Source organism: Erpetoichthys calabaricus, chromosome 5 (assembly GCF_900747795.2).
Source record: "Erpetoichthys calabaricus chromosome 5, fErpCal1.3, whole genome shotgun sequence".
NCBI lineage: Eukaryota > Metazoa > Chordata > Cladistia > Polypteriformes > Polypteridae > Erpetoichthys > Erpetoichthys calabaricus.
The window spans coordinates 44,189,508-44,203,045 of NC_041398.2; the positions used below are offsets into that span (position 1 = coordinate 44,189,508).

At 40.7% G+C, this 13,538-nt stretch overlaps 1 protein-coding gene across 1 annotated transcript in view; it reads left to right on the plus strand.

The window, feature by feature from the left end:
* The first annotated feature begins 6,420 nt into the window (after positions 1-6,420).
* Positions 6,421-13,538, plus strand: part of sema4f (sema domain, immunoglobulin domain (Ig), transmembrane domain (TM) and short cytoplasmic domain, (semaphorin) 4F) — a 133,219-nt gene continuing 126,101 nt past the window's right edge. The window contains exon 1 of the mRNA XM_051928472.1: positions 6,421-6,852. Within this exon, the coding sequence (XP_051784432.1) occupies positions 6,753-6,852 (100 nt within the window). The 5' untranslated portion in view covers positions 6,421-6,752. The remainder of the gene's footprint in view (positions 6,853-13,538) is intronic.

Genomic DNA, 13,538 nt, shown 5'->3' on the forward strand with positions numbered 1-13,538 from the left:
CTGTTGGGTTCATTTATTTTTGCAGTTTCATCTACAAAGTATTTCACGCTGATGTCACTAAGCATTTAGTACACTTAATGGTTATCCTTGATATCCTGAATTTAAGCAGGTGCATCTATTATTCAGCTAATGATATGCAAAAGAACTTAACAAATTATTTTTTGATCTTAATACGACTTATGAAGAGCAAATGAGAAGGGAAGCAAAATGACACATTTTATTGACTAACTAAAAAGATTAGGATATGCAAGCTTTTGAGGAAAGAAGGCCCCTGAGTTAACTCAAAAGCTTGCATATTTTAATCTTTTTAGTTGGCCAATAAATTTTGCTTGACTTCTCATTACATCCATAAAGGCTAACACGGTGCAACACCCCAGTACTACAAAAGAACTAATGATAACACTACAATTAAGGCTCCCTATAGTGCATTTATTGTCTCCTACAGCTACTGTATATGAGACCATAACCATGGGTTTGTTTATGTTACACCGAGGTTGGGAGCATGCACTGATAACGTGTTGCCGCACCCACCACATGACAAACTCCTGGATTGGGACCCAAGTGCAGAGGCTGACACCTCAGCACCACAATGGGTTCCAAGTGTTACTGATTTACATTTATTTACTTACAGCTGACACTCTTATCCATGTAGTACAATCTTAAAAATAAAGGTGCCAGAGTGGTTCTTCAGAGTGATGCCATAGGGGAACCCTTTCCAGTCCCAAAAGGCCCATCCACATGAAGGTTCCAGAAAGATCCTTTATTTATTTAGCTCTGCAACAGGCTCCTTACAGTAAAAATAACCATGCAGAGATGGTAGCAGATTAGTGGAATACCAATAAGTCATAAGTTTAAAAGGACACTTGCTGCAGGCTAAGTCCAGGTTTTCTTAGTCTGTTAGTGTTCTGCTAGGTAGCCTACCACTCATTAAAGATTTCTGGTTTTTTTCTTATATAAATTATCAAGTTTTTCAGAGGAGAAAGAATTATCTTCATATGGAATGAACCCTTCTCAAAATGACATGGTGCTTGGTCAAGCACCAGTTCAACAAGGCACCCAGTAAAGAAACAACAAGTGTCGTCACACATGTGCACATCGGAGGCCGAATGCAGGCTTATACAGTTGTAATTATTCACCAGACCAGGGGTGGGCGCTGTCAGCTAACACTCGCTCCCTTTTTCTTCCTCTGCAGCCCTGAAGGAAATCCAACCTGATGATGTCACTTCTGGTTCTGGCATCCCCCTGGACACGCCCCTTCCTGTCATTCCACTATATAACTGCCATCTTTTTCTTTGTATTCAGTTAATTTCTGAGCTCCGTCTGTCAAGACTAAATGTTTTGAATTTTGGCTTGGTTTTCAAATATACAGGGACTACTATGTTGGCATACACCCAACCCTTCAAAGTGGTTTCTTGTGTTTCTTTCACAGTGTCATTAAGGATCCATTATTTTTAAGAGTGTAATAACATTTGGGGAAGTTCACCCCTTACCTTGGGCGTTACACATATGTCTCTATTATAATTACCTTCTCAGGATTTCTCACTGTGCTTTTATCCAGAAAGACTTAAAAAGTGAAAATACATGAAGAAAATCACCAGTAAAATATAACTGTAACTGTTTCAAAGATGATTGTAGTCAAAGAATCCATCAAGCTTTGTGTTTTATTGCACCTTTCACAAATGCTTCGTCCAGGACTGGTTCCTGCCTTGAGCCTATGATGCCAAGATATGTTTTGACTTCTTCTCACCATGAAAGAGTAAAGAGAATGGATGGATGGTCTGTTTATAGACAATATCATCAATTATCATCTTACAAAGCACAGAAGAATGCAAATCAAAGATTTAATCAGCTGATCAGTTTTTGAAACTACTTTTTTTATCAATTTCTACAGCAGCAGAACTGGATACAATGCAGAAACCAACCCTGCGTAGAGCACATTCACACATACTGGGCCAGGTCAAGGTGGCCAGCTATCCTAATGTGCATGCCTTTGGAATGTGGGAGGAAATCAGATTATGCAGAGTAAGATGCACAAAAACACAGGGAAATTGTGAAAATTCCACACAGATACCAACCAAGGTGGAATTTAAATCTGAGACTGTAGAATTAATCAGTGCACCATGTACTGTACCACTCTTTTGTAAAACACACAAGACAATATCATGTCATGTCATTTACTAACCTGCTTAATCTAGACCAGGGTCATGGGGGGTGCTGAAGCCCAGGCAGAAACAAACCCTAGACAGGGTGCCAATCCATCACATGGTGAACACACACATACACACACCAAGCACACACTTTAATGTCACCAATTCACCTAACTGACATGTCTTTGGACTGTGGGTGGAAAACGGAGCGCCTGGAAGAAACCAACACAAAAACACAGAGAGAACATGCAAACTCCATGCAGGGAGGACCCAGGAGGCAAACCCTGGTCTCTTTACTGCACCACCATCCTGCCCAATGGAAGAAAATATATAATGTACTAGGGGGTTAGCCCCCTGCTCGCTTTGCTCGCCAACCCCACCCAGCCTGCACTACGCAGCAGCCACTTCATGTCTCTGTCACTCGTGTTGTGAAGAGGGGGGCTGAACGCACCCCAAGGAGACACGGTTGATCCTCCGAAACTCCCTCTTAAACGGTGATACAATGGGAAAGAAATCATTTTTTTTTACCTCCTCTTTGCTCGATTAGCTGCTGCTGTGCCACGTGATCTGCATCTTGCATGGCACTTTGAACATTTAAAATCCTGTACAGCAGCTGTCCTACTCTTTGTCTTTTATTTCCGGCCCCGGGCGTGGTTAAATCTTTTGGCACAAAGTCTCGTCTCATGGGACATGAGTTCTTGATATTTTTTACTTTATAATTTAAAAACGGAATAAGGATCTGAAAATCTAACATCACATTAAAGTTCGATAAAGTCTGAAAAGAATGAAACTAAACATATATATGTAGGTTTTAAAATAAGCCTGATTTAAAGCGTGACAAAAAAGTGACATAAAAACGTCACATTAAATCGTTGCACAAAACCCTTGCACTTTTAGGCTTAGGATTTTATATATAGAGAGTAGATATTGAAAATATATTAAAAATATGTGTTACATATTGCACTTTGTAAATACATTCATAACTTTCTCAAACCCACTTCATGGTCATGGGGTTGGAATCTATCCTGGCAGCCCTGGGTGTTAGGCATGTTAGACAGGACACCAGTCCTTCACAGGACCTGCTCACTGATTCACACAATTAAACTCACACTGGGGCCAATACACACTCACCAGGTGACCTGCTCTGCACAAGTTTGGTGATATGACAAATTAAGTGCATTATTTAAATAATATTTGCTAATGTGTAAAAATGTCAGTCTGTATATTAAAAAATGTGTCTGACAGATCTAAAGTCCTGGGTTCACATCCCACCCAGGGGTCTTCACGTCGTGTGTGTATGGGTTTTTCTCTAGATCCAGCATCCCAAGGATGAAAGGTGATGTTACATAGACAATGTGAGTCAATATGTGAGCTCCAGGATGGATGGGCAAACCTACCAAGGTTTGTTTCCTACGTTGAGCCTGATGAATCTAAGATAAGGTCTTGTTACATGCGACCCTAGAAATGATTAATCAGATTCAGTAAATGAATGGTGGAAATTTTATTAAAGAGGTTCCTGTTAAAATGTTATGCATATCCATCCATCCATCCATTTTCCAACCTGCTGAATCCAAACACAGGGTCACGGGGGTCTGCTGGAGCCAATCCCAGCCAACATAGGGCACAAGGCAGGAACCAATATGATATTATCAATTGCGTATGTGTATAGCTTTGACAGACTAGCATTTACTGTGATGTAATATAACAGTGTTAAACCCACTTTATACCCACTTCATTGTTACAGGGGCTCCAGAGCCAATTCTAGCAGTACTAGGTAAAAAGTAAGAACCCACCCTAAAAGGTCACCACTGTTCACACTGGGTAATTTAGAGTCCCAAACAAACACAACTTGCATCTCTTTTTGTAATGTTGGAGGATGACCCATGGAGACATGGGGAGGCCATGCAGTCTCCATGCAGGCTGTGACTTGTAGTGGCATTCAAGTCCAGGACAAGAGATCCATGAGGTGGCTGGACCACCATGCAGCCCATACTGTGACATTGCTAACATGCATGTTATTTATTTTAAAGCACAGGCCCCCAGTTCAACTTTTTAGTTAAGTGACTGACCTGGAATCTCACTCTGACAGAGTATGTGTGCCTGACTCATGGGCAGTGTGGTCTAGTGGCTTAGTAATTAAACCAACAAAGTCCTGCTGCTGTTCCTGTCATCCAGTCACAGTGTAACCCGGGGATGTTACTTAACTTGCCATACCCCACAGGAAAAAAAAACAATCTGTGTAAGCAATTGCGCAATTGTATGAAAACTTTGAATTTGTAAAGCGCCACAAACGGTCTCTGTTAAAAATGAAGTGTGATTGACTTCGTGCTTTACAGTATCCCACATTGGCCCTTCATTTACTTTTGTTTTAGCGACTTACAGTTCACAAGTGCACATTTCTTCTTTTTCCGTATTTCAACGTTGTGATCACATCTGTCAATGCTGGCACAATCCAGTTTCATAAGAGTTCATTACAAGATAACTCGATCCAAAACGCATCGTCGTCTGCTCCCCTAATGGATTCATTCAGTACTGTCGGGATTAGCAGACAGATACTGTTAGTTGGATGAGAGCGGTGCGTGTGCGGGCTTCCCGTCCAGGGCGGGCTCCTGCACAAGACGTTATTGGATGGGCGTTAAATAAAGGGAGACAAAACATGAATGGCTGGCTGGACGGAGATTGGGAATTTAACGCTGGACGGTTTTCGTGTGGGGGTGGGGTGTTTCTGTTGCGGCAGGCTCCTTTATCCGATTATGAGGCCGTCACAGTCGGAATGCAAATAACTTTAAACCCATCAACGACTGCACTGTGACATTTGAAACGCGATCTGAAAGAATGGATACTAATTAATGCATAAGTCCGTTGGCCAGTGATCATACTCGACGAAGAAGCATTGCTTTGTTTTGTACTGTTTGTCTATTTTTTAACGCAACTTTGTGTTTAAACCGTTTGTATTCTGAAACCCCAAGTCACAAGCCTCTCATCCAGCAGACTGCAGAATACAACGTATATATAGGTATGTGAGCGAATCTCGAAGACCCTCACTTTTTCTTTCAAAATGCACCACCTGCCCAGCAGGAAGTCGGCGCCTGCTTGTCATCGGGGTTTCACTGACTTGGCTATTCTACATATGCAAATTCACGAAAAGCCTTAACGCCACAATGAAAAACTCTTCTGTCACCCCATCTCACTCTCTTGGCGCTATTATACATGAGGAATATTGCGTCTTTAGATGGCTGGTGCAGGGACATCCCCGTGTCGATTGCTCGTTAAGGAATGCCTAGGAATTTGGTCAGGGATGAACGGACTTCCAGTCCGGGGCTGGTTCCTGTTCAGAGGCGAATAGGACACGCCCCTGTCCCTCCACACTGGACGGCATTAAGCGGCTTTGAAAATGGCCTGTCGAAAGGACCATTTGCAGTTCATTTGTTTAATGGGCGTTAAAGATTTCTCTTTGTCCAGTGGCTGCCACTATTTCCGAAGCGACATAAATACTTGTAATATAAAAACCTTTTTAAAATTACTTTTGGATGAAAGACGCGTAACCTCCCGCCTGTACTCTACAGAATATGTTTTGAATGATTTTCTTTTTGCAGTACTGCCTGAAGTACACTGCATCTATGGCTAAAGGCGCTATACACGTGTAAAACACGTGTTCCAACTCATTTCATCCAATTCAGGGACTCAGCAGTAGATGAAAACTCCAATTGAATGGAAGCTTCCATAAAGTAAAATAAACGGAAATAAAAAAGGTACTGCAGTTGCAAGAGGCGCATTTAATAAAATAAACGCTGTTTATTTCTATATTAAGTGCTGCAACCGCAGCTCTTTTTAATAGACCTCCGACGAATACCAGGATGCTTAATCCAAACTAAACTGATAATATACAATCCCCGTAAACATTACCGTTTGAAAGGCGTTATATAAATGTATACAATCTTTTATGCAAACACGTCGTTTTTTCTCCTTTGACAAGCGTCTACGCCACTCCCGCTACGTGTATTAACTGACCGCAAGAGGATGTGCAAGTAGTGTGGATCTTGGGATGAAAGACAAGCGATTGAATCCGTATATCAAGCAGGATATTATCTTTAAAAAAAGGCTTTTTATTTTGGTTTCCAGTGAAGATAAACTAGGATTAGGTCGATTCAGAAACCTGATGAATTTTTTGATCTTACCTGCTCGTCTAGCAAATATGGGCGGGTTTGTGTGTAGGCGGGCGGTGATGGTAGGGGCGGGGCTTAGCTAACTGCTTTGCCTGTGAGCGCCTCAGTAGTATAGCGCAGCAGTCCACAACAGGGAATGTACTAAGCAACGATGCGAGTACCGAATCGTGCAAGGTGTTTCCAGATATATACCGGACCAAGAGTCGACTGTGTGTGTTGCTCACGGTCCTGACTCGAGTTTCAGAGGAAAAAAATACATCGCGCTATTGTACTGGCGAAAGGGAAGGAAACAGCAACTTTTGTTTCATCTGGAACACTGGGACCAAGAGGACGCCTTCGTGGTCGATGATTAGAGTACGGCCATTCAGCTAGCTCTGGTGGCAGAGCCGCTGGCTTTCCCAATTTCTTTTTCTCCTTGGATCGGAGCTACAGAAGCACAATGACACTGTTTTATCTGCCCAGGTCCTTATTTTGGGTCCTGCACTTTACGTTCGCCGTGGCGATGAAGCCCGTGCCCAGACTAAGCAGTACCTACCGAGGTGAGTTCACCTGCAGTGGAGGAGGAGGAAGTCGTGAGGGAAGAGGGGGAAGGTGGGGGCTGCGATTACAGTAGTACAGTAATGAGAAAACTCGCTGTACCGCTGAGCTGCAGTTGCTTTGCGAAAAATACACCCAGAAAGCGTAAGAGAACAATAGGGATTTCCTTAATACTGTGTGTTAATGCCCTCTCATCTGAGTGCGGATGCCACCACGTTACTGGCTCCGTGTCTGCATTGCACTGTACTTTTTAGGTACAATGGGGAGGCATTGCTTGTAGCGATTGCGCCTCCTCTCACTCCCCACCCTCGAGCGTTTCGCGGTATGGCAGTTTAAACAAAAGGCTCATCTCGAAGGCAGCTCTCTCACTCCCCGGGGGAAAGGGGTGCGCCCGAAGGTGCTGTTCCGACCGCCGTGCAGCCCTACCTGTCTCAATCCTGTACTCCTCTCTACGGCACCCATCCACCCGTTCAGCTGGCGCTTGCAGTAGCGTGCGGACACCGACCATCTGAGACCGATGGAAGTGTCGTGCATCTGCCCATATCGTCTCTCGAGGCTGCGCCCACATAGCTGTGATGATTTTTTGCGGTTGTTCTGGCTTTTGTATTACCTATACATCTGAGCATTGCGTGTAAATTTTGCATTTCTAGTTGCTCCGTGCTGTTCAATTACTAGTAAAATGCAGCAGCTTTTTATATAATGGAAAAATCAAAGTAGGCAGTGTTCATTTACACCTGTTTACGCCTTTGCTCATTTAGGTTTTACACATTATTTAATTTATAGCGCCTTTCACAATTACATATTTTACACTTCAATTGCAGTCAGTGATGTTCTAGGAATACCGTGTCATAAAGTCATTACTTTTATTATTCTGTAATTTGGCTAATGCAGGCTTCACAAATAAATTGCGGCAATCTAGAAAGGAACGGAATCGAGAAGCAGACTGTTTCTGTCTCTTTTGAAGCACTTCATGTAGGTGTGGAAAAGACCGTAAACGACCATAATCGCCTCAAGGCCAATTTCCTATTCTCCGGTCCGCAGGTGTTCATTGCCCGTGAGAATCCATCAGTGCTGGTCATTTTATGGGCAGGCGCCTGTTTTATGCTTCTGGGAACGGCTTATTTGTGGCGAGGGTGCACATTTTTGGAAATTCTTGCATTTCATTTTGTATTGCTTCCAGTAATGTTGTATTCTGCATAGCATGATTATACTGCTTATTGCTTTGGTTTTCGTTTTTATCATGCTTCTAAAGTCTGGATTATTTTGGATCCCAAAACGAAGTACTAAGGGTGACTAACATCTCAATGATGTTGCTGGGTCATTTATTTCCTTGGTTTTAACTCAATTCATTTTTGTAGGTGATGGTACCTTGTGATGGTGACCTGCGTGTGAGGCTGTATATGTGGCACACCACAATCAGTTTTATTTTATTATGTTTTGTTTTCTTGTCTCTGAGTGCCCCGGAATGTTGCTTTCTGAGAAGGGATTAAGGAATGATGAAATGATCACAACTTAAAAAGAGTTTTTTTTTTTTTTTAAAGCGCCCTTTAGGCAAAGTAAAAGAACCGTATGTGGTTAAGTTTCAGAAGACTCCCATGTCTTTTGAGCTTTGCCTTGGCAAGCACTGCTGCAAAGTGGATAAGAAAGTCGACTGTTATAATGGTTACCAGTCAACCCAGCTGCGGACCCATCTTGTGGACCCTAAGCAAATTACTTAACCTGCATGTGCTCCAATGGTGAGAGAACGGTGCTGTCTAAATAAAGCTGGGTTGATTAAAAGTATTTTGATGTCTGGGGTGATTCTGTGGGTGAAACAGAGACCATCTATGTATTTCTAGTTTATATGGTGAAAAAGCTGTTTCTTCATTCATGCATTTAACTGTATACTTTAAACATCAGAGAGGAGTATTACAAAATCATCAGGTGCAGAGTATGAACAAAGTTTTCATGGGAGTCCAAGCTCACTCCAATTCTCTGGATTTGCTGTAAAAATCTGCAGGTGATGCAGTTATTGTTATGTTAATGTTTGTTGTTATTATTGTTAAGCAATTCTTTAGCAACATGCACATCATTGTTATGCCAATAACACATACTTGTTTTTTCTACCCTTTCTCAAAAAAAAAAAAAAAAATTTGTACTAACAACTTAGTATTTTCTTCTAGCATGGTTTTGTGTACAACTTGGTCAGCGGTAACTTGTTTAATGACAATAGATTTAATCCTAGCCTTAAAGATTGAAGAACAGTCGTAGACTACTAAGCACTGTTGTAAGTCGCTCTGGATAAGAGCGTCTGCTAAATGTTGTAAATGTAAATGGAGGAAGAAGAACATTAGAATATGCTTTGTAGAGAAAAGACCATTTAGCAGCTTTTTGGTGTCCCATGCTGACGGGTGATGGAGTCAAGCTGGGGCTAAAAGCTTCTAATTTGCATGGTGTGATTTTTGCGTTAAAAGGTGTGGTAATGATCCCATGAAACACGGCCCATAACCAGATATTTGTATACCTAAAGTTGTTTTGAGAGAATGCATTTAAAATAAGGATTCTGGTCTGTGCTGTCGTCAGACAAATGGGTAAAGCACAACACAGTGCCAGGTGATTTTTTTTTTATTAATGCAAAGACGTTCAATACTCAATTATTTTAATACTTTGAGTATGATTAACCAGGTCTGCAGTGCCTGAATAGTTCAGCTCCTCTCATGTCTCCTGAGAACATTTGTGCTGTACTGCTGGTTGCTTTGTAAAGTGCTTACAGTGGAAAGTGTTAGATGAAATACACAGTGATGGATTCAGCCTGGCATAAGTCTGGCAGCTGCTCTCTGGATATTGTCTGCTGCTTTTCTGTCTGGCCATGGCCATTGACATTTATTCTTTATGTGAACTCCTTTAAGCCATGGTGACTTAAAAGTCATAAGTGCATGTGGATGTATGTGAGGGCAGTGTGCTGTTGCGTGTACATTCAGAAGAACACAAGGGGTTATATTTTCATTCCTTCTTATGAAGTCGGGTTAAATCTGTGTAAGAACCTTCATTAAAGGTGCTCTATAAAATATTTTTTATCTTTCCATTTTGTGAGCCTGCTGTATCCATTATGGGGTGACTGCCCATCCTGAATGGATCTGAAACGCCACAGCCATCAAAGTTCACACACATATGCACTCTTTCATATACCGTGCCAACATGCACATCCTGGGACTGACAAAGGAAATGACCAAAAGTAATAGGAGGTTTGACACATCAGTAAGAATCACTGTGCCACCTTCGAACCCAACATTCTTACCATGTAGACTGGGTTTTAGTTTTCCTAGTCTCAATCTGTTTTCATCTTATATAGCGCAAAAGCCACCTGAAAAGAACCCAGAAAATTAAAAGCAAAAAGTTAATACAGGTGATCAACTCATTTACTTTATTAGCATAAATTTAGGTTTGTGAACAGAAGGACATAATATAGTATAAACCAATATAGTTTAAATAAATGATAAATCAAAGAGTGGGAAGTGATGGGTAAGAGTGTCAGAGAGCTGGAGCCAAATAGCTAAATGAGCATTCAGTCAGAGTTGTAAATGTTATCTGGTAGGATGATGTGGAGTAAATACTGATAATGGATAAACATGGGATGTTGAAATTCATTGTTGCGCAAGTCAGGGGTCCAGTTCTGAAGCTGATTTCATATCAGGCAGGAAATGGGTGTTGCCTGGGCAGTTGTGGAGTGATGTGTCCAGTGTTGTGTGCTCACCAGCATTTCCACCTTATAGCTGATAGTTTTATATAGGATGACTATTGAAAATTGAATTACAGTAATCCATCTAAGAGTAGATGACAATGTGGCAGAGTGTTTGTGGATCCATGCAGAAGGCGTTGAAAGGCCAAAACAACTTTTCTATAGCACATTTCTATACACTTAATGTCGTTCAAAGTGCTCTACAAGCTGTCAAAGAAATAGGTGCAAACAATGAAAAGCCAATTATAATTAGATAAGAATAATTATAAATAAACAACATACAAGAAAATAATACACTTATATAAGATAGATTTATAATTAATAGAGAGGTATAGCCCTTGTATATAGAATTGGTTTTTAAGCCATTCAAGATGAGTCCAATGATAAGGTCAGGTGGCCGTGAAGGCTTTTTGTAGGTGATTGAAAGTGGAGCTTTTTTTAATCTCAGTTTTGCAAGAGTTCAGCAGTAAGAAGTTAGAAAACATCAATTTTTTGATTTAATTCAAGTAAGAACCTAATTTGACTCGTGCTCCATAAATACTAGAATTGAAATGCCAGTCAATATTTTCAAGGTCTTCCATAGTTTAAGTATTATATACTGTACATATGCATGACAATACATTATGGTAGTGCAGCACTACATTTGTACAAAACACAGAGAAATAGTGAAATGATCGAGTTGTATCTTTATTACCTGAATTATGGAGAAGGTGAGATGGTGGCACAGTGTTTAGCCCTGCTGCATCACACCTCTGGGGATTCCACGCTGATTCCAGGCCCAGTGGTCTCACTCTGTTTCTATGGTGTCTACACATTGTTGCTAGTCTCTTTGTGGATTTATTTGCAAATTTTAAAGATGCTTGTGTTGGGGTTAACTGACAACCGTGATTATGCCAATTGCAAATGTGTTTCTTCTTTATTCGTCTTCTTTGCATTTATAACGCAGATTCAGAAAATGGATGGATAGATTATGCAAAGAATTACATCTCTGTATCTTTTTCAATAAAACTATTTAAGCCACATACTGTAGAAAGCATTTTTAGTCCCACAACTGCTAAACTTTTTGCATCAGCATTGTACATTATTTAACCTCTCCTGGCTAGCGGAAAAGCTCATAATTTGAACAATTCCTAAAAGCTTGCTAGGTGTCTTAAAATCAGTTGGATAGTCTAATTCTTTTACACCCTTGGTAGTACAGTTACACTGGGCTTGTGCTGAATCATTCAGTTCATTACAGAGCTATTGCAGTTGTATAGCGGACAAATGGCGCTATGTAAATATAAATATAATTGATAAAGGCACGGATCTGTCATTCATGTTTAGTTTTTTTTTTTTGTTTTGTAGATCTGAGAACAGTACAAGCAAAAGGAGCTTTCGCTATAACACTTCGAACCGTTTCATTTAAATCAGTACGATTAAAAGCCGGAAAGTTATTTTTTTTTTTTGTCCGAAGGTGTCATCTCACTCCTGTGGATGTGCGTCTGTTCGCCTATCCGTTTCCTAAGTATACTTCCGCGTTGGCTTGGGGGTCTGAGGTCCAGTCTTTCATTACGCTAGCGAGTGGCCTGTGTCTCATTAGGCATTCGTAGAGTGTTTTGCCGGGAAGGGGTGGAGGTAAAAAAAAAAATCAAATGCAGGTGGGCGGGGTCATGCAAATATACGGAGTAGGGTAACTGCAGCATTTATTCTGAATTGGGCTTTCTGATCTTACTACTGGGTTAACCCTCGTGTCCACGCCCCCACCTGTTATCGACCACGCCCATCCTGGCATGTTCACCAGTGTTGCTTGCTTGTTAAAAAAAAGATACGGGTTTAGGCGGGTAACTATGAAAATGTGTAAATGTTCCGATGGTCTCGGAGTATAAAGAAAATAAAATCCCTTCAGGTGGTGTTTTGGTTGATCTGACGAATTTCGCGGGCCGCTCTTTCATGCTTATGTACGATGGCAGCTTTCTGATTGTTTAGCTCGGTTCTTAACGGTGAACCTCGCGACTTCATTCAGTTATTTGCGTGTGGGGTGCACTTTTTCCAGAGGGCGTCGCCAGGGCAGAAGTTCCTGAGCCTTTAGGGCCGTTTGTACATGTTTACCCCCTTTTTAAGAGCAGGAACCTCTTTATTCATCACGTATTTAATTTCTAAGATGCCGACAACGTTGAGGTGAAAGAATAGGCTTAAGTGAAACAGGAAATTGAGGGTTTTTTTCTTTTCACTGAGATTAGAGGTGATGGATGATTTGTATTAAGACACCTTACAAAATTTTGGCCTATACTGTTAAAAGCTTTTAGTTTCTGGTTGAAAACGCGATTAAGATGACGACCACAATTCTAGTTAAGATGGGCCGCGTCCAGTCAAGAAACCTAAAGGATCGGGTGAGTTGAGATACACCTGGAATATCATCAGGTTTAATTTTAACATCACTATGCTTTTATAAATTTGGAGTCCCAGTGTCCATCTTAGAATAAGAGACATTTCTATATTTTTTGACAGATTAAATATAGACTGGTCACTGAATGCATCTTTAAAGCAGAGTATTTCAGGAGAGGTTTGTTATCTGGAAACACAATATTTGCTTGAAACAGTAATATTTTAAGATTAATTACTGTCCTAAGTAGTTTGTTGAAATGTAGAATATTGCATGATATGCTTAAGGCAATGTGACAATTTTTAAAAGTAATGATCACTTTTTAAGTTGCTATAGTACCTGTATACAAAATTGCATCTTGAAAGAATATAATTTTTATTAATTTCTTTATAAAAGCCACTTTCTAATTGGGGTAAATATGAAGTGATACCCAAGCCATCTTAATATTAATGTCTTGAGTTAGTATATTCAACAGGAAATTTAAATAAGGAGCAGACTGCTTAAATAAAATTTAATATATTCACACATCTACAAATGTAAAAAATTAAACTTGAGCACCAATGGCTTGCCAATCCTTTATAATTGAAGCCCATCTGCCTCCAGAAATA